The following is a 20,287-nucleotide window of genomic DNA, read 5'->3' as shown; positions in this document are numbered from 1 at the left end:
GTGAGAAATCCAAATTTTCATTTGAAGAAAGAATGTGCTATGTTTTGATGATGATGATGATTGTTATGAGAAAAGCTGTCAAGTGTAGCTACAAATATAACACAGCAACAACTTCATCTGTTTTTAGTAACTAACTACAACAACTACTACGACTGCCTTTTTATTTTATTTATTTATTTCAAGATTGGTTGGTGTGTTGTGTGAATGAAAATATATATATAATTATACAAGTGTATAAAATAACTGGTGTGAACAATGATTGTTGTTGATCCAATCGTATTGAATCTAATCGAATCGAATCGAATTTAAAATAATGGGTTAAATTTGGATGAATTGAGTTGAATTGGAAATAAAAACTAAACAAAAACACTTATTTTACTATGAATAAAAGTAAAGTTATTCTATTTACCTTTGGTATCAAATTTTTATAAATATTAATTTTTTCCAAAAGAAATTAAGTATTCGTTTTTACTTTGTATGTGTGTCTATGTTTATTATTATACTATGGTTTACTATTCTGTTTTTATTTGATAAGTTTGTTTTGTTTTTTTAAACTGGTCCAAGTTAATTCAATGCTACCAACCCACAGTGTGTCATGTCAAATATAATAGTTTTACACAAAACTGAAATTAAACAAAAAAAATTTTAAAAATAAAAATTAAATAAAAACAGATCAAAAAAAAAAAAAAAAAAATCCAAATCAAAAAAAAAACTCTGATCCAGCGATACAAGATTAGATGAGATGAATTTTTGTTTGTTTTTTTTTGGTTTTCCAAAATTCCAACCACCGTCGGATATTTATAAAAATATTTATAAGGAGGTACAACCATACATCATTCGTGCAAATCGTTTTTTTTTTTAAAACTAATTTATTATTTAATTTTATAAATTATTATTTTTTCTTTGTGCAAATTATTACTTGGAAAGTTATCATTATATTTCCGAACATTTGCTAAAGCACCAGGTATGTTAGAACAAGTTATCTGGTCATATTATCCCCCGATTATGTCTTAATAACAATAATTTAATTGTTCAATTGTTTATAAATTGACAAATTTAATTTAATTAAATCAATCAAAATAATTTGAGTTCTCTTCTTTGTATTTATTTATAAATGACAATATTCTCTGTGATTTAATTGTATAATAATATTACTGTTCAAAAATTGTTAGAAGCAGAACCCCACTATGTTTTTGTTTTTTTTTTACAAAGTGATATCCGTCAGGTGTTAAGAATTAATAATTAAAAAGTTAAAAAATTTAAACTTATTTTAGTTTGTTTGAGAATAAAGTTTTAAAATAAATAAACAATATATACAAAATGATAATTCGTTCATTACTAAGTAAGAAAGAAAAAGCACTTTCAAATGTAGTAGGTGTTTATCAATCAGTTGCTGAACATGGTTCTACTTGTCCATGCCATGGTATTAAAGTATCATTATGCATGAAAAGTAACAAAAATAATAATAGTGTCAATAACAAAGTAACCGGTTCATCATCATCAACAACATCAACAACATTGAATTTACCAATTATTTTTGATTTCAAAAATGGTATTAAAAAACAATATCAACAACAACAACAACAACAACAATATCATAATCAACAACAAAGATTACATTATTCAGTTGGTGGTGGATTAGATACTTTTAAGAGGTCTGCATCATCATCTTCGTCGTCAGCAGCAGCTGCTGACACTGACTATGCATTCGAGATGGCAACCTCCAATATTAGATATGGTCCTGGTGTAACAAGAGATGTTGGATTCGATATGCTCGATCTCAACTGTAAGAATGTAGTTGTATTCACCGATAAGAACTTGGTCGCACTTGGCAACGAGTCACCGGTCTGGACGGTTTGTGATTCTCTCAAGAAGAACGGTGTCAATTTCGTTGTGTTTGATAATGTATCAATTGAGCCAACCGACAAGTCATTCAAGGAGGCAATTCAATTTGTGCTGAATCAAGAGAGACCTGTCGATGGATTTGTTGCGGTCGGTGGTGGATCTACCATCGACACTGCCAAAGCAGCGAATCTCTACTCGACCTTCCCAACTGAGAATTTCTTGGACTATGTAAATGCACCTGTCGGTCTTGCCAAACCGATTCCCGGTGCTTTGAAACCTTTGATTGCCATCCCGACAACTGCCGGTACAGGATCGGAAGCTACTGGTGTTGCCGTATTTGATTTGCTAGAGATGAACGCCAAGACTGGTATTGCAAGCAGAAGATTGAAACCGACACTCGGTTTAGTCGATCCAAACAACACCAGAACCATGCCAAGAAATGTTGCAATATCATCGGGATTCGATCAACTATGTCATGCATTGGAATCATACACTGCACTTCTTTTCAGCAATAGAACACCACGACCATTAACACCAATTCAAAGACCTGCCTATCAAGGATGTAAGTGTTGTTTTTTAAATTATCCACCTATTCATATCTTTACAATTCTTTTACATTACCTATTAATCTAGCAAATCCAATATCTGATATTTGGTCTTTGCAATCATTAAAGATGATTCATGAATATCTTCCAATGGCTGTTGAGGATCCAAGCAATGATGAAGCTCGCTCAAAGGTAATGTTGGCAGCAACATATGCTGGTATTGGTTTTGGAAATGCTGGTGTTCATTTATGTGTATGTATAAATTTGTAAAAGATAATTAAAAATAAAATTAATATATCTATTAACGTTTAATTAAAAATATAGCATGGAATGTGTATGTTATTTTATAGCTTGTACTATTTTTTATTTACAATCTAATCAAATCTTTTCTTTAGCATATCCTGTTTCGGGAATGGTTAAAACCTATAGACCAGATGGATATAGTGCGGATCATCCTATAATTCCACATGGAAGTATGAATCATTCATTTTTATACATCAGATTAACCGGTTTATATTACTTATCTAACACTATTGACTTTTAAACAATTCAAATTATAGTGAGTGTTGTTTTAAATGCACCAGCGGTATTTAAATTTACTGCGTCAGCCAATGTAGATAGACATAGACTTTGTGCTAGTTTAATGGGTGCTGATATGACCAATGTAAGAGATGAGGATGTTGGATTGGTACTCTCTGATCAAATCAAGAAGATCATGAAGAGATTGAATATACCTGATGGATTAAGTGCTGGTATGTCAAGCATTATTACAATTGATTGCCTTATTCTAACTATTAACACAATGAAAACAAATTATATATTAGTTGGATTCAATAGAGATGATATACCAGAGTTGGTCAAAGGTACACTCCCTCAACATAGAGTCACAAAGTTAAGTCCAAGACCAGTGGGTGCAGAGGAATTGGCCAAACTATTTGAAGATTCAATGTCAATCTATTGATAATAATCAATTGAATTATTTGTTGTCAACTAGAAAAAAAAAAAAGCATTGTTAAACTAACTATAATTATTTTTTATTTTTATTTAATAAAATATGATCTGTCTATTTAACTTTTTTGGAATATAATAATACATTGAAATTCTTCATACATATTTTAATTAAAGAACGGGCCCATTTGATTTCCAAAAACACAATACCTGCCAATAACAAAGCAACAGGATAAATTGAATAATCAGATTTTCCAATAATTGTATATGCAAGATATGTATTCGATGGCATTCTATAGAAAACTAAAATTACTATATTGTTTGAAAAATACAAAGTTAACCTTTGGTTTTGATTATATTAAAAAAATATATATATATCTTACAAACTGATAAAACAGAACAGAATAAGTTGAAAAAAGTATTTTGTAAATTATAACTATATAACCAACTGAGAATTGTGCTAATAGGAACTAGAATATCATTTGTACTAGCTACTATAGCTACTGATAAGGATTTTCTTACAATCTGAAAAAAATTGAATAAATTGTTAATAAAATATTTTCAAAATTTAAAAAAATATATTTTTAATCTTACCATTAATACCCAAGAAAGTATAATAACTATAAGGTGATGAACTACCATTGTTTTATCTGAACTTCTATAGAGGTAGAGAATAATAGTATCTGACAAATGAAAGAAGGACGAAGAAACTAGAATATAGTTTGCACCTGGAATTGGGTCAGATTTACTGAAAAATGTATAATATGCACTGTGGATAGCGATGGAGGATGCAAGAAATCCTCTGATAAGTCTTTGATTCAATTCAAATACCTTTTTATCCTTTGATAAAAGTAAGGTTTGCTGACGTTTATTCGGAAAGACTCTAAGTAGAAATGGAACCATCCAAACTGTCATTAAATTAAACAAAAATATTGGAAGAACCAAATAGACCATAAAAGAATGCAATAAATCTTGGTTAGTAATTTCTATTTTCATTCCAAAATGTTGAAGTATATTTGTAGTGGAAGGTAGTGGTAATTCCTTGGCACAAAACTGACTAAGATACTTTGATGCCTCACCATTATAAAAGAGAGACATTTTAAAATATATATAAAAAATAAAGATAGATAATTATAAATAATAAATTGTAACTTTTTAACAAAATAGTATATGTAGATTTTTTTGTTCTTTAATTAAAGATTGAAGAAATCAAAAAAACTGTTCATCTTTTTGTAATTTATATCATTTAAAAGCTCGGTTCGAATAACATTGGATCAACTAAACACATCTATTTTAAAACTAGTTTTAAAAAAGGAGTTAATATTGAGAGTGTATACAAACAATTTTGGTAGAACATTAAAATATATCTCTATTGATTATTTTATCGAATTGAAAAATATGTGCACACAATTAAAAAATATTCTAAATCGATTGTATGTGTTTGTTGAAAAGTTCACACTTTTTATTTTTTTGTTCAAATGTACACCACATAATTGATAAATTAAAATAAAAAAGAAACAACGGGACGATGAATGATGTTGTTCAACCTTCTCGAGAATTCTCGTATTCATAATAAATTACAATCTTGGTTTTTATTTTATTTATTTATCTCTGGAATATTAAAATTGTTTTATATATATATATATGGGACTATATGGTTTGTTTTGTTTGATTTTTGTTATATTTTTAGTTATTATCGTTATTCTATTTGTTGTTCTTTGAATTTCTATTGCTCTAATTATTTATTTTATAACTATTATTATTATTATTATTCTTTATAAGCTTGTTGTTGTTGTTGCTGTTGCTGTTGGTGAGATAGATTTACATGAGATTGATTATACCTGGCCACTTGTTGAGGTGAGTTGGCATAACCATTTGAAAATGAAGGCACATTGTATGGTGGTTGGTTGCTTTGTGTAAATGGTGGTAAATATATATTTGGGTGAGTGGATCCACCTTGAATCGAACTTGAAAATGTAGAGTTTGCTATGATTGGTTGTGATCTATTGGTTTGTTGTTGTGGCTGTGATGAGTTTTGTTGTGGCGATGAATTTTGTTGTGGCTGTTGTTGTTGTTGTTGTTGGTAATACACTTGACTACCATAGGGTATTGATGTATATGGTGGAACTTCTGTGTATCCATTTTGTGCTGCTTGTTGTTGTTGTTGTTGTTGCTGTTGTTGTGCTGCTGCTTGCTGAGCTGCTTGTTGTTGTTGTAGCAATGATAAATTCGATAGCTGAGCAGCTGCTTGACTTTGTTGTTGTGAAATTTGTTGTTGAATTGCCTGTTGTGCTGCGGCTTGTTGAGCTGCTTGTTGAGCTGCCGCCTGCTGCTTCAAAGCAGATTTTGAAAGCTTCTCAAATTGGAAATAAAAGTTAATAAACAAACTAACTTGATAATAACAGCGGATATTGTGTAGTATTATTACTTACTCTTGAACTCTTTTTTCTTCGGTGTTGGTGTTGGAGGAGGATGATGATGATGAGTTGGTGGTGGTGGTGGTGGTTTGTGGTGGAGTATCGCTGTCTTCGTAGCTGCTGTTGTTGTAGGAGGAGTCGTTGTTGTTGCCATTGTTGGAGGAACTGTTGTTAGAGATGGACGATGATGTGTTGCTGGGATTGTCGGGAGTGTTGAGACAGGTCTGGATGAGTTGCTTTCCTTCGGCTTTGGTGATGAGTGGCTGCAACTTGGGTGTTGCAAAAGTATATACATGGCCGGTTTCGCTGGCGACCAACAGCAGTACCTGTGTACCGGTCAGAGTACTCAGTTCGAACGCTTTCTTCATGATTCCCGTCTTTCTCTTACTGAATGTTATATGTCTTCTCGATTTCTCAGTGATGAATTCAATGTTGATTTTTCTACGACCAGACTTCTTCTCGACGCTCTTCTTCTCGGAACCTTCCTCGGAGGTTGGTGGTGAGTCGTCGGGCGACATTTCATTCGGAAGAATCTCGTACTGTTGTTGTTGACCGTTATTATTCATTTTTTTTTTTTTTTTTTTTACTTTTTTTTTTTTTTTATATTGATTTGTTTGTGCTGTTGTTGTTGTTTTTGTTGTTGTTGTTTTTTTTAATTATTTGCTTTGCTTAATCTATCTGTTTGTTTGCTATATCACAAGCAAATATGGGTTGTGTTTAATGTTTACAAACAACAACTTTAAAATAAAAAAGTAACAAAATTTTTAAAATAAATATAAATATATAAATATATATCTATATCTAATCTATAGGATAAATAAATTGAAAATTTAATAAAGTTTGTAAATTAGTTAGTTATATATTTGAATTTGAATGGAGCATTAAAACAAAGAATAGAAAAGAAAAAAAATAGTAATCGATTTAGAGATTGATGATTGATGCTATTAATATGTGAGTCATCACCATAAAAGGGAAAGTAATTTATGATTGAACAATTGTTAGAGAGCAATGAGATGATCCAACTAGATTTATATAAAATGGGGGGTCATAGCCAAAAAAAAAAAAAAAAAACTAAAAATTTTTTTAAAAAATTGAATTTTATTTTTGGTTTTGCTAAAAGTAAAGCAATTGTTATTGTTTTGAAGAATGTTGTGGTTTGTGTAACAGAAATGAAAAATAAAAAAACAGTCAAGCAACAACACTAATCAAATTACCAACAAACAACAGAGAGATTGATTATTTGAGTTTAAGACTGTTTTGAATATCTTGGTTTGTTGTTGAAAGAATATGGCTTGTTTTTGTAAATAGTAATAATATGCAAAGTTGTTATTTATGTTATTCATTTTGTTTATTACACCAATTAACTCCAATTTTTTATTTATTGTTTTTTTTTTTTTTGATCAAATTGGTCAAACCTTTTGGTGGTTGTGTGTGAAGTAATTAATTATTGAAACTTTTTAAAATATTATTGTTAAAACCTTTCAAGAAAGTTACTATTATAATTGATTTTGTTATTGTTACAAGTAGTAATTATATTTAGATGTTACGGCGGTTGAAATTGTTTGATTGATTGATTTAATATCAATCCACATTATCATTTATTATTATTATTATTATTATTGTTGTTGATGTTGTTTGTTTGTTTGATTAACTAATAATTATACTGATATGATTTATCAAGTGTAAAGTAAGTGGGTTGTTGGTCATTGACACCACCTGTGCTTACAAATAACCTAATTCACTCAAAAACCAACAGCTATTGTAGATCAATGATTGGCAAACACTGAAAACAACAAAAACTATAGACTAAAAAAGTAGCTTTTGTACAAAAAGAGATAGATACCTAGTTAGTTATATGCGGAGGCGGAGTATTTGAATGTTTGTTTTTAAAAAGGATAATGTTGTTTTTTTATTGTCAGCAAAATTGTTTTTCCATTTTAAAGTTTTTCCTTTTTTAACGTTATATGTTTCTTAAAAGGATTATTTCCTTAATAAAAAATAACACCCCATTATCGTTTGAGGTACACCTGAAAATCATCAATATTTATTTTTCAATAAAATTAAATTTAAATCAAATTCGAGGTGGTTGGGCAAAAGTATGTATCCCAGATTTTGAGTGTGAGTGTGTTTTATTTTTGAAAAATAAATCAAAATTTTGCACATTTTTTTTTTGAAAAAAAGCACAAAAAAATAATAAAAACAAAAACAAAAAAACCTGAGAGACCTGTTGTAGCCAATGAAAACCACCCATACAAAAAAAACGCATCCCCTCATTGACAACCCCAACACACAACTCTCAAATCCAACTTTAATTTTAAATTTCATACCAAAGTGCTAATGAGGGTAAGGGAGAAAACAATAACTTTTGTTGATCACAAGTTTTGTTGTTTTTAAATTTGTTGATTGCCGTTGTGCTGGTCAACAATCATGATGAAAAAACAAAAAAAACAAACATAGACTCTCCAGTTTTGTAAATGATTCGACCAATTTTAGATCACACAAATTTTTCAAATATTTTATTGTTGTGTGGGATGGTGGTCTCTCGAAATTGAAGCACTATCTAGCCAGATAGATGAAGACTTCAAGCCTTTCTCAATGATTGTTTACCAATCCTAAGAGCAACACTTTGGATCAGATCTCATCTTTTTTTTTTTTTTTTTATATTTCTGGTTGCAACCAGAAACCATCCCATCAAAAAAATTGTTTAATCCCGAACTATGGAGTTTTATTGATCGAATTTTAAATGAAAATAATAATAATTTACAACTTTTTGCATATTAATATGTGTAATGCTGCTGGTTGGTGTTTAAATTAATAGACTAAAGATTGGTAACCTTGAGTCACTCTGAAATAAGGTGTCATAACAGCGCTGACTTGCAGACATATTTCCCAGAGAATCAAAATATCGCAATATAATTAATAGATTATAAGAGATTCTCAAGTTTTTGTGAATACCTTATATTAAAATTATATTATTCATTTACAATACCGCAATTCCGATGGTGGTTAGACTGCAAACACAGAGCTATGAGGTTGATTTAATAATAATAATAAATAGTCAATTTTATTGAGTGTATTGAACAAAGAATTCGTCCATTGTCTTGGCCAAGTTGATGTCATTCTTTGATAGACCACTGCAATCGTGTGTAGCCAATGTGACATCTACTTTATTGTAAACGTTGAACCATTCAGGGTGATGATCCATCTAATGATTTGATAAACATATAAATAAATAAATAAAACATATTCAAATCAACAAAAAATAATAAAAATAACAATATAGAGAGAAGAACATCCATACCTTTTCAGCAACTAAAGCAGTACGAGTCATGAATGAAAAAGCAGTAATGAAATCCTTAAAGATATAGGTTCTCTTGATAGCATCTCTACCTTCTACCATAGACCACGATGGTACAGTTGGAAGTAATGTAGCTCTTTCTTCTTCAGTCAATTTAATTGGTGCCATTATATATTACTTTTTCTATTCGCAATTTACCTAATTCCAATGCGTATGATTGTTTTTTTTTTGTTTTGAAAAAATGAACTTTCATATTGTGATGATGATCAACCATCATTTAAATTTTTGTTTTTTAATTTCTTTTACCACAAAATAAAATAAAATAAAATAAAATAATAAATTATTATTTTTAATAAATTAATTTAAAAGTTTTTTTTGATTTAAACTTTTATTTATTGTTTTTATTTATATATATAAATATGAAGTATTTTTTGTTGTTATTAATGTTGTTTTTTTTTTAGTTGTTGTGGATTGGTTGCTTTTTGTTTTTGTTTATTGATTTTGCTATTGATTGTTTATGATTGCTTGAAGAACTTTCCTTTGAATGTACGCTTGACGGTGTTGACTGGCTCTGGCTTGGCACGGTTGAGAACTTGGAGGAGACCATCGACACGGTTTCTCATGGAGGTGTGCATGTAACCCTTGGCGCACTTGATGTGGTAGTGGAGGTAATCTCTGAATGTTTGGATGAGGTCGGCAGTCTCTTGAGCCTTCTTGATGTGACCTGGGAACAAGTTGATCGAGACGAATCCGTGGTTGACACCGGCACGGACACCACGGACACCCTTCAACTCTAAGGGTGGGTCCTTCTGTGAGAATGAAACCGATGGTACGTTATTCAATGTCTTTCTGACGTCGACGAATGCCTGTAAGAAAATCTTGGACAAAACGATATCGTCAGAGTCCTTGAAGATGATATCAAAGATAACTGTTACATTGTCACCTTGTGTTTTGATATAGAATGACTCGTCACTACGATAGTCGATAGAAATAATCTCTGGTGTTGCTTTCTTTGATTCAATAGCGTCGAATACCATCAAAAATGGTGCTGCCATAAGATTTCTCTTCAATTGACTGACTTTATGTGCGAGTTCCTCTGTTTTAAGTTGAAAAAAAAAAAAAAAGTTAATAGAAAAAAATAATAAAAAGAGTTAATTATAAAATAATTGTTGTTATAATATATTATCGATCGTGTGATTGATTTTACCTTTGTTTGGAGCGTTGACATCAATGATGAGGGTAATATCATAACCTGGCTCTGGCTTGGCTTGTAATAATGGACCGTAGACGGCCTTGAGATAGGTTTGACCACCGTTCTTCAAGAGATCAGCAGCACCCTTGAATTGAATAGAGACAAAGAGTTGTTGCTTGTCCTCAGAGGTGTGAGTGTGGAACTTGACACCATCAAAGTCTGCGAAAATATTGTAGATTCTCTTCTCACCATTGAAGTTGAATACTTCGTCAAAGAGAATACGATTGCTTGTTTCTAATAAAATCATGATTTATCTTTAAATGTTGTTGTTGTTCTGTGTTGTGGTGTGATATTACTAATTACAAAATTGACTTGACTGGATTGATTAATTATTACTATTTATTCAACCTATCTAAATCTATATTAAAGTCTTTTTGACAATTGTTTTGTTTTTGTTTTTTATGAAAAAAATTAAATATATATATAATACAATTATTACAAGCGGTGGTCTGATGTTAATGATATTAATATGATCAACAAAAATGTTATCATCAATCAGTGTTAGTTTGGTGGCTTTGAAGTGAGCTTTTTTTTTTTTTTTCACTTGAAAAAAATCTATTTTTTTTTCACATTTTCATTTTTTTATTTTATTTCTTTTAATTCAAATTTCAAATGTAAAAAAAACCCACTTCCATAACCCAATTTCAATGTGTTCAACATAACCCACTCAAAGATAAATCATAGTCAACTCTTTATCCTATTTTTTATTTTTTATTTTTGCAATTTCAAATGTTTTAATAAAATAAATCATATGATTAATTAAGTAGTACTTTGTTTATTTTATTTATAAATAATTTAGTTTGTTAATAAAATTGATCTAATAATATTATAATATTAAAGGTTGATTGTTTTTTTTTTTTTTTGGGGGAGATGAATAAGTTAGTTAGTTAATTTATGATTGCCAATTTTTTTTTTTTATCTTTTCTGCCACTTAATTTTCTTTAGTGCAATAAATGATAGAATATAAAATGCAAAGAGATATGCAAACATAATGGCAATGTTGGAATATCGATCTTGAATTTTGAATGAATAACTATGCAGTACAAATTGTTCACCGTCAGTGATTGGACAGAAATATCTGGTTTGGTTGTCGGCGACATGAATGGGAACGGCACCACGATTATCCGGACAAGAGTAATGTTTACCAGCGAATTCATTGACCGACACCGACTCTATCGGATACTTAAAGATGGAGACGTCGTTCATCCATCGCCAGCCAGTGGGCATGTTGTTTCTCGAAATCATAAAGCCGGCAAACAACGACGACAACGAGAAGACCAATCCACAAACGGAACTCGCTACCACGTCGTTAGGAAGAACCAAACTGCAGAGGAATGCAATGGCGTCGAACTGAACGCTCGCCATATAGAGAATGAATATAAAGAAAAAGAATTTCGAAAATGGATCGGTGTCCAGTTGCACCAGGAAATAGAGTGGCACAGAATAGAGTAATACAATGACAAAGATGAACGGGTAGTTCGACACGATGTGAGAGAGGAAGTAGGTGGTCTCTCGGTAGAATCCAGATGCCTGCTCGCGATAGAATACTGCACGGTCCATGCAAGTGGTTGGAATGGTGCTGACCGATGACATTCCAAAGAACACCAGCGAGAAGAACATCAGAGATATCCTGTTTCTCGCATCCATAGACTCTGCTTTCAATCTGAAAAACAAAGTTCCCAAAACAAAAGATACGACGATCGATCTAGTCCAATTGGAAACATAGATTTTAGGACGACGAACTCTATTGTCCCATGCACGTCGCATTAGAATCTTAAATTCTTCAATCCATGAATTTCGATCGTTGTCACCGACATCTCTTTCTTGTGAGCCGAGAATATTTTGATTTTGCATCACTCTGTTCAATTCTTCCTGACAAATCTGATAGTGGTGTGATAGTTTGAAGGTTTGGACAGACTCTTCATTACATTCCTCAGGCATTTCCAATAGGAAATCGGCTGGATTGTGATGTGGTTTCATAACTCTACCTTGTTGAGCATAGTAGCTGAGAACAATCTCTGATTGATTTCCAAGTGGACCGAAATACATGACCTTTCCGTGACAAAGAAGAAGAAGTTGGTCAAACTGTTCAAAGATAGCAGCCGATGGCTGATGGATTGTACATATCACAGTTCTATTCATTGTTTTTGCGATCTTGCTGATTACCTCCATTACTTTGTGAGCTGATCCAGAGTCCAGTCCAGTGGTAGGTTCGTCAATAAACAACAACTTTGGATTGCTTGCCAGTTCAATTCCAATACTGACTCTCTTTCTCTGTGACAGCGATATACCATTTCCAACTATTCCAATCTTATTGTGTTGTATCTTTCTAAGATTTAAAACATCGAGAATCTGCTCATAGTAATTATGCAATCTCTCTTTGTCAAAATGTTTTTTGGAAAGACGACACCTTGCACTGAAAAGAATGGCTTCACCAACGGTTTGTGTTGGAGGTAGAATATCCTGTTGTTCAACATAGGATGCATACCTTACGAAGTCTTTGGTTCTCTCTTTTCCATCAATGAGGATGGTTCCTGTGACGTAACCAATGGATTTGCGATCAGACAATATATCGAGAAGCGTTGATTTACCAGCACCTGAGGGACCCATTATTGCCAACATACTTCCAGGCTTAGCATATCCTTCGACATTATCGAGTAATCTCAATCTAGATTTCTGTTTGGTTGTCTTGTTTTTGTAGTCCACTTCATAGGTCAAATTCATAAAATGTAATTCGCAACCATTTTTCATATAGTTATTATTATCTATTCCGTGGTTGTTTGTCATCGATGACGCACTTGGATCCAATAGTCCCATTTCAATCGACTGAGAAACATTTTGATCGTTGGTCGTTGGATTTTGATGTTTGGATTTCCTTGAACTTTTTGGTTTGACTAACATTGACTTTGGTTTGGATTCCGGTTTGAAATAACGAAGTCCAAAGTAAGCGGCAATGTTGAATACAACACAATATCCAATCACAATAATTAAACAGACCACTCTGAAACTATCGTTGGTTCTCATACCGAATTGATGAAGAAACTGTTCACCCTGAGTTTTGGCACACGATTGTACACCCCCATAGCCACCTTGGTCAAAAGTTACATTCAACAATGGATAGCCAAGCGGTGGAACCATTTCATTGGGGCTGCAGTGATATGCCTGCCCAGCGAATTCATTGATTATCATTCCCTGATACATCCAATTGTAGGGCGATAAATAATACAGCCAAATCCACCAACCTCTGATAGTTGGTTCTGGCACCATGTATCCTGCCACCAACAAAAACAAACCCAAAATAATAGATCCATGAATAGCTGCCATCTCTTGACTGCTTGAAAAGCTACATATAAATTTCAATGCACCGTTATTCATTGTATCCAATCTTTAAAAAATGATATTATTGAGAATTGTTTTTATATTTGTGAAAAAGTAATACATACAAAAGAAGCATCAATATGGTAAAGAGATATCTATCAACGGTTGGTCGTAAATTACACATCCAATGTATAAGTGTCATTAGAATGAAAATCTCCAATAATGATCCTGGAATTTCACAAATAGTTGTACTTATCAAGAATGGAGCTGTACTATAATACCGTTGCTAAATAAATAGTTTATATTAGTAAAGTAAAAGATTGTAAATCATAAAAATTATTACCCTTCTTTGAATATAGAATAAAACTTTTTGAGAATAAAAATTACACAATGCACCAAAAGCACCAACAATGATATAGGTCATACTAAAGTATAATAAACCGAATCTAGAATTTCCACCACCTTGGTTGTGATCCATTCTTAAATAAAGAGTTCCCAAAATCAATCCCATCAGAATTCCTCTAAAAAATCTCGTAACGAGTGCACCGAAATTCCTATAGGTAAGTTTATATCCTCTTTTTGTACAATATTCAATTTGTTTTGTCATTGGTAGTGTATAGGGTGGTAGCTTTGAATTATCTTTCAATTCACCAACTGGAGAATCGGAAATAATACCAGAAGAATTGCTATCCATTTTCTCCCTCAAATCTCTATAAACTTTATAAATTAAGGTAAAACAAATTGTTAACAAATTTATCAATTATTAAAAGTTTGTTATAAAATAAATGTTTACTTACTTTTCGATTGTCTATATGCATTTGCAAAATCTTCAGTTGTTTGACATTTTGGAGGATGTAAAAATGAATATTTTAATGGATCGTCAACTATCTCCTCTATAAAATATTTAAAATATTAGTTTTTGATTAAAATTAATAATACTATAAGTTGTTACATACGAAAGAATTCAGATGGATTGAAATGTTTGGGACAAGTGAAACCCAATTCCTCAAAGTAGCTGAGTGCATTTGACATTGGACCGAAATAAACAATCTGTCCTTGTGATAAAACTATTAAATTGTCAAACAACGATGTTATTTGAGCACTGGGTTGCAAGAGAGTGACAAGAGCAGGCGAGAAAGTATGAGTTACTACCTTTCTAATGCTTCCGATTACGTCCAGTGATGTGGTACTATCGAGTCCGTTGGTAGGTTCGTCGATCAACAGCAAATTGCTACCTTTGATAATGGTGACACCAATGGTAACACGTTTCTTCTGCCCACCACTGATACCACGGACAAACTCATTTCCAATGAGAGTATCGCGCTGTTCCCACAGTCCAAGAGTTTGCATCATATGATCGACACGATAGTCTTTCTCTTGATTGGTGACACCTTCTCGCGCTTGGCAGTCCAGAGCAAATCTCAGTGTTTCTTTCACAGTGAGAAGTGGCTGATGAATGTCGTCCTGTGGCACATAGGCAATATCACGATGGTGATTAAGCGGATTCATCGGATGTCCATTGAACAACAGTGTTCCAGTTTGGCGATGTGTTTTGGTGTGCCCAGCCAACATTTTCAGGAGGGTGGATTTTCCACTGCCGGGCGAACCAAGAATTAATGTCATTTCTTTCGGACGCAGATAGAACGATACATCGTTGACAATCAGATTATCCAGTTTTTTGTTGTCCAAGTCTTTGACACAGTAGGAGAGATGGTGTGCATAGACATACATTCCTGTCTTGTCTGGCATTGTCAGGTGTTTGAGATAGACAATCTCATTGGTGAACTGTTGTTTCTCACCGATAGTCTCAGTCTCTGGAATTGGAAAATGATGTTGATGTCCAGTGATCGGTAGATCATCTGGATCATCTTGATCATCACCACCACGATTCTTGAGATCATCGGATTTCACCTGATGATTCTGATTTAGATGTATTCTCTCATCTATACTATTTCTTCTTAAACTACCAGGTGTATTTATTTCTATTTGATCACCACTAGTACCGCCACTACCATTCCCAGTCGTTGAAAATCCACCACTTCCAGTCAGAGTTCTTCTGAATAATCCATTTGTAGACTCTGATAATCCACGTCCTTTGTTTATTAATTTATTATCTTTTACCATAAAAAAAAAAGAAAATTAAATTTAAAAAATAGATTTTTTTATTTTTCCAATATAAATAAATAGAATAATATATTTATTATATAATAAATAATACAACCAACAACATCAATATTATAAATAATCTGACAAATATAAAAAAAAAAAAACTAATTATTTATTTGGTGGTAAGACAAATATAGATAGAATCGTTTTGGTAGATTTGATAGGAATGGGATATAAATATAAATATAAAAAAATTAAATAGTTTGGATCTTTTATTTTATTTAAATTAATTCCACAAAAATAAAATCAGATAGGTTGTTCGTTTAGAATGAGAGTTCATTGCCAAATTCATTTAAAACTTGAAACTACATAACATATCTGCCTATCCTAATATCTCATATCGCACACTCTTCAATATTTCGGTGCGAATAATAATCAATGGTAGACATCACTATACCACTCTCCCATTTCATCTCCACAACATACATATTGTTCAGCTTGATGTGCAATAATAAATAAAATGATAGTAAGTGTGGTGAAATGAAAATTTGATAATTGTTTTTCGAAGAGGTGAATATGAACTTCATATACATATATATTTATTATATGATGATATTCTAATGGTGTATTGTTTATCTTTTGCATTCACACTTTTCATTCGTGAATAACAAAAAAAAAAAAGTGTTGAGGTGTTAAGTGTGGTGGTTCATTTTTGATAACAAAAAAAAATTCAAAATAATTCAATTTTTAATATTATTTGTTTGTTTTAATAAAATTTTGGTCTACTACTACTTTAATAAAGTTTATTTATATATATTTAGTAGTAATATAAAAAAATAGAAATAGATAATTAAAAGTTGTTGAGTATATACAGATAGATAGATAGTGGTTGATTTGCGAAAGAAATAGAATATCATAAAAATGGATCAACAACATCAACAAATGTCAATGAATACACTGGACGAACCAGTATATGTTACTATAGTATGTGTTTAATATCTATATGCTTTGGAACATTGATATATTTATTTATATTATATTATATTATCTATTTAGTTAAGAGATATTAAAACAGTAGGATTTAAATTGTATCATGTTATTATACCACGTGGTAACGCTATCGCTGTTTTAAGAGATTGGGATTTATGGGGACCTTTACTTTTATGTTTATTGATGGCAATGTATGTAATTCAATTCATTTAGATATCGATTGATAAAGTTAAAGAATCTATAGATATTAATAAAATATAACTTATCTATCGATATATTGCAGTATGTTAAGTACGTCAGCACCAGATAACCAAAAGGCATTGGTATTCGCATTGGTATTTGTTGTAGTTTGGGTTGGTGCCGGTCTTGTAACACTCAACGCTCAAGTTTTAGGTGGAAATTTGTAGGTTTAGCAAATGAATTCGAAGGAAAAAGAAACAATAATAATAATAATAATAATCATAATTAGGACAATGAAGAATTAACAAACATTCCTTATTACCAAAATTATCTATCTAGATCATTGTTTCAAAGTGTTTGTGTTTTAGGATATTGTGTATTCCCACTGACGATTGCAACCTTTGTTATTTGGATACCAACTGCATTCTTTAGTGGTTTACACATTGCAATTAAGTTACCAATCGTATTGATTTGTCTTGCTTGGTCAATCTTTGGTGAGTTATCATCATTTATAAATATAGTTAGTGAAGACAAACAATGACTCTAACCTATTCTCTTCTCTTTCTTATTAATAATTAGCATCATATGGATTTTTAGCATCATCTGTACCATTATCAAGAAAAGGATTGGCCACCTATCCGGTTGCACTCTTTTATGTATTTATTGGATGGATGATTGTTATACAATAAGTAGATAGATCGGGTAATCTTATATAGTTTCGAAACTAGATAAAATCATGATTTTAACAATAACTTATTAGAACAACAAAATTTACACAACTAGCTTTTAGAACCAAATAATCAACAAAACCAACTAGATTACATTAAATTATATTAACAATAATAATAATAATAACTATAAAACCAATATTTAATTGTAGATAAACCAAAAAAGAAAAGAAAAGAAAAGAAAACAATTTTGATTGATTATTGCTTTCTATCTATTTTAATAACTATTATTTATGTTGTTATTTATCTTATTTCTCTTTTCAGTTTCTTCTTTAGAGTAGAATATCTCGTTCTTCTTGCGTAGAATCTCTTTTTCCTTACTCTCCGTGTTGGCTGATTTGAATGATGTTGGTTTAAATTCAATATAGTTATTTGTTGTTGTTGTTTTTGATTGTTTTTTAGTGGTTGTTGGAGGTGTTGGTGTTTTATGATTGTTTTTCTTTGGATATATCACTTGATCTATCTTTAACAGTAGACAAACAGTATCGATTGCATACTTGAATAACAACTTCTTACATCTATAGCCATCATAGATTCCATGATCCTTTGCAATTAGGAAGCATCGAACCGAATCGATAGAACTGTTGTGATCGTTGTCTTGTTCACTCTCTTGATTTAGATTCAGTCCATGATCCTTAAATAATTGGTAGTTTGTATGAAATCGATGAAGTACATCGACATGTGAAAGTGATGCATTGTAAAGCAATGCACTGGCAATTGACTCTAGAGTATTTGAGAATATCTGATAGACTGCGAAATCATTGATATCATATTGTTGTTTGTGTTTTTGTTGTTGTTGTTGCTGTTGTTTTAGTTGTAATTGAAGTTCTCTAATAAGATCGAGTTCGACTGTGGCAGCACCCGGTAGAACATAGAGATCTTCAAAGCAGCACTTTCCAACACCCATTCCACTAATGAATGAACCAACTCTATGTTTTACATTGTATATTGAAGATGATACAATAATTGCTGTTGCCATTATAGGTAATTGTTGTTGTTGTTGTTGATGATTATCACTATCATTTTTATCAGTTGTCATCATTGTAAACTCTATTAATCTATTTATATTATTTTGATTATAACTTGTATTTGTTGTGTTATCTTGATATTTTGATATAGAAATTGATTGTACATGTCCGATGAATTTACTAGATTGATTGATTTGATGTGGTAGTGTTGTAATTGAATTGATGAATTGTATACCAAGTGATTTACAGACCACCGATGATGTTTGTTTATTGATGTTACTGAATACTATCAAACCATAGTCTTTAACCAGAATATTCATTACCTCGCTATCAATATCTGAAGTTGATAGAATTACATCTACTTCCATCTCTTTCAATATCTTTATCTTATTGATAACCAATTGTTTTTCTTTTTCCAACATTGTTGATAATTGACTAGATGAATTGAATGATAACTTTGTTGCATCACCTTTATCTTGTTGCTGTTGCTGTTGCTGTTGCTGTTGCTGTTGCTGTTGCTGTTGCTGTTGCTGTTGCTGTTGCTGTTGCTGTTGCTGTTGCTGTTGATTATTCTTCTTCTTTATTAACTCCAAACATTCATTGATAATGATAATAGATATCTTCTTATTATTAACTCTGTTCTTTATATTATCTAAACATTGACTATTCTAAAATATTTTGAATGATAAGAATATAAATTTTAAACAAATTGTTCTAATATATATTGTTGAAAGATAGTTACGTTTGTTTCAAGTAAGAATGTATTGATTATAAACGTTGATTTTAAAGTATTGGATATTAAAGGTAGTATAATGATTTGATCTTGGAAAGAGATACGTCTATCTTTCAATTGTTGAACGGTTTGATTGTTATACATTTTCAATAAAAGTCTAGTTGCAACATCAGCAATATCTCTAGATTGATCGGAATCTTTTAGTTTACTTTTGATAGATGTCAATATAGTATCTTGAAGTATCGATGGTTTGATATCGATTCGTAACGACATGATTTCTTTTGTATTGGCTAAACGATCATTGAGTTCCGCTAGTTGTTCATCAACTAAAACACTGATCTTAGATCTTTCCAACCAAGTATCGATCTGATTAAGTAGCCGCTGCAAAGAATAGACAATCGATATCGGGTGTAACGCACGCTGTCTTATTATTGTCTGTGATTGTGAGAATAGTTGTTCCATGAGAATGACAAACTGTGTGGTACCATCGTGAGCAACGTATTCCAGTGTATTTACAGTACGCTTTACAATATCAGTGACTGGATGATCTATTTTAATATACTTTGTTTTACAATTACATTAGTAACGTCAATCACATATTGCCATGTTATCTACAGTAGAGTAGATGATCTTCATACCTTTAGAATCTCAGATGTTTTGTTTGTAACAACAACAGTTGAAGAATCACTTAGTACCATTTGGTATACACCGGATGGTCCGAATGATCCTTTAATAAAAGATGATAATGTTAATAGTGCTGTCTCAATCACATTGTCGTTTTTGATATCTATAACTATATCATCCATCTCTATAATAATGTTTGTTGAGTTTATTTTATTTTTTAAAAAAACAAATTGTTTTTTAACAGCAAACAATTCAATAGTTTTTTTGATATCATCAACAACAAATAAAACACCTACAAGTTAACTTTAAATCAATCAAATAACAACAAATATATT

General features: G+C 31.3%; 8 protein-coding genes across 8 annotated transcripts; 2 read left to right on the top strand and 6 right to left on the bottom strand.

Moving 5' to 3' along the window:
• Nucleotides 1–1,320: 1,320 nt before the first annotated feature.
• adhfe1 (hydroxyacid-oxoacid transhydrogenase) lies at nt 1,321–3,351 on the top strand (the record flags this gene model as incomplete). The annotated part of the gene is made up of 4 exons (XM_020583320.1): nt 1,321–2,407; nt 2,479–2,646; nt 2,741–2,863; nt 2,951–3,351. The coding sequence occupies 4 exons, from the start codon at nt 1,321–1,323 to the stop codon at nt 3,349–3,351; spliced, it is 1,779 nt and encodes a 592-aa protein (XP_020429507.1).
• Nucleotides 3,352–3,453: 102 nt separating this feature from the next.
• PPL_12590 (uncharacterized protein) lies at nt 3,454–4,436 on the bottom strand (the record flags this gene model as incomplete). Its single annotated transcript, XM_020583319.1, has 3 exons — nt 3,454–3,650; nt 3,722–3,863; nt 3,933–4,436. 3 exons carry the CDS (start codon nt 4,434–4,436, stop codon nt 3,454–3,456), a joined length of 843 nt encoding a protein of 280 aa, XP_020429506.1.
• Nucleotides 4,437–5,106: 670 nt separating this feature from the next.
• PPL_12589 (MADS-box domain-containing protein) lies at nt 5,107–6,321 on the bottom strand (the record flags this gene model as incomplete). Its single annotated transcript, XM_020583318.1, has 3 exons — nt 5,107–5,725; nt 5,767–6,002; nt 6,049–6,321. 3 exons carry the CDS (start codon nt 6,319–6,321, stop codon nt 5,107–5,109), a joined length of 1,128 nt encoding a protein of 375 aa, XP_020429505.1.
• A 2,498-nt stretch (nt 6,322–8,819) lies between these two features.
• On the bottom strand, nt 8,820–9,221 carry pcbd (4a-hydroxytetrahydrobiopterin dehydratase; the record flags this gene model as incomplete). Its single annotated transcript, XM_020583317.1, has 2 exons — nt 8,820–8,960; nt 9,057–9,221. The coding sequence occupies 2 exons, from the start codon at nt 9,219–9,221 to the stop codon at nt 8,820–8,822; spliced, it is 306 nt and encodes a 101-aa protein (XP_020429504.1).
• Nucleotides 9,222–9,568: 347 nt separating this feature from the next.
• arcB (actin-related protein 2/3 complex subunit 2) lies at nt 9,569–10,552 on the bottom strand (the record flags this gene model as incomplete). Its single annotated transcript, XM_020583316.1, has 2 exons — nt 9,569–10,149; nt 10,261–10,552. 2 exons carry the CDS (start codon nt 10,550–10,552, stop codon nt 9,569–9,571), a joined length of 873 nt encoding a protein of 290 aa, XP_020429503.1.
• A 668-nt stretch (nt 10,553–11,220) lies between these two features.
• On the bottom strand, nt 11,221–16,387 carry PPL_12586 (ABC transporter G family protein; the record flags this gene model as incomplete). Its single annotated transcript, XM_020583315.1, has 7 exons — nt 11,221–13,690; nt 13,806–13,909; nt 13,967–14,340; nt 14,421–14,516; nt 14,580–14,997; nt 15,274–15,737; nt 16,321–16,387. The coding sequence occupies 7 exons, from the start codon at nt 16,385–16,387 to the stop codon at nt 11,221–11,223; spliced, it is 3,993 nt and encodes a 1,330-aa protein (XP_020429502.1).
• A 263-nt stretch (nt 16,388–16,650) lies between these two features.
• Nucleotides 16,651–17,631, top strand: yipf6 (Yip1 domain-containing protein; the record flags this gene model as incomplete). Its single annotated transcript, XM_020583314.1, has 6 exons — nt 16,651–16,713; nt 16,786–16,910; nt 17,003–17,122; nt 17,239–17,393; nt 17,479–17,555; nt 17,593–17,631. The coding sequence occupies 6 exons, from the start codon at nt 16,651–16,653 to the stop codon at nt 17,629–17,631; spliced, it is 579 nt and encodes a 192-aa protein (XP_020429501.1).
• A 213-nt stretch (nt 17,632–17,844) lies between these two features.
• Nucleotides 17,845–20,134, bottom strand: PPL_12584 (uncharacterized protein; the record flags this gene model as incomplete). Its single annotated transcript, XM_020583313.1, has 3 exons — nt 17,845–19,263; nt 19,338–19,889; nt 19,967–20,134. The coding sequence occupies 3 exons, from the start codon at nt 20,132–20,134 to the stop codon at nt 17,845–17,847; spliced, it is 2,139 nt and encodes a 712-aa protein (XP_020429500.1).
• Nucleotides 20,135–20,287: the final 153 nt, after the last annotated feature.

The sequence above is a fragment of the Heterostelium album genome (assembly GCF_000004825.1).
Source record: "Heterostelium album PN500 unplaced genomic scaffold PPL_scaffold10, whole genome shotgun sequence".
Lineage (NCBI taxonomy): Eukaryota > Evosea > Eumycetozoa > Acytosteliales > Acytosteliaceae > Heterostelium > Heterostelium album.
Note: the sequence above shows the minus strand (reverse complement) of the source record. Positions and strands in the feature narration are given on the sequence as shown.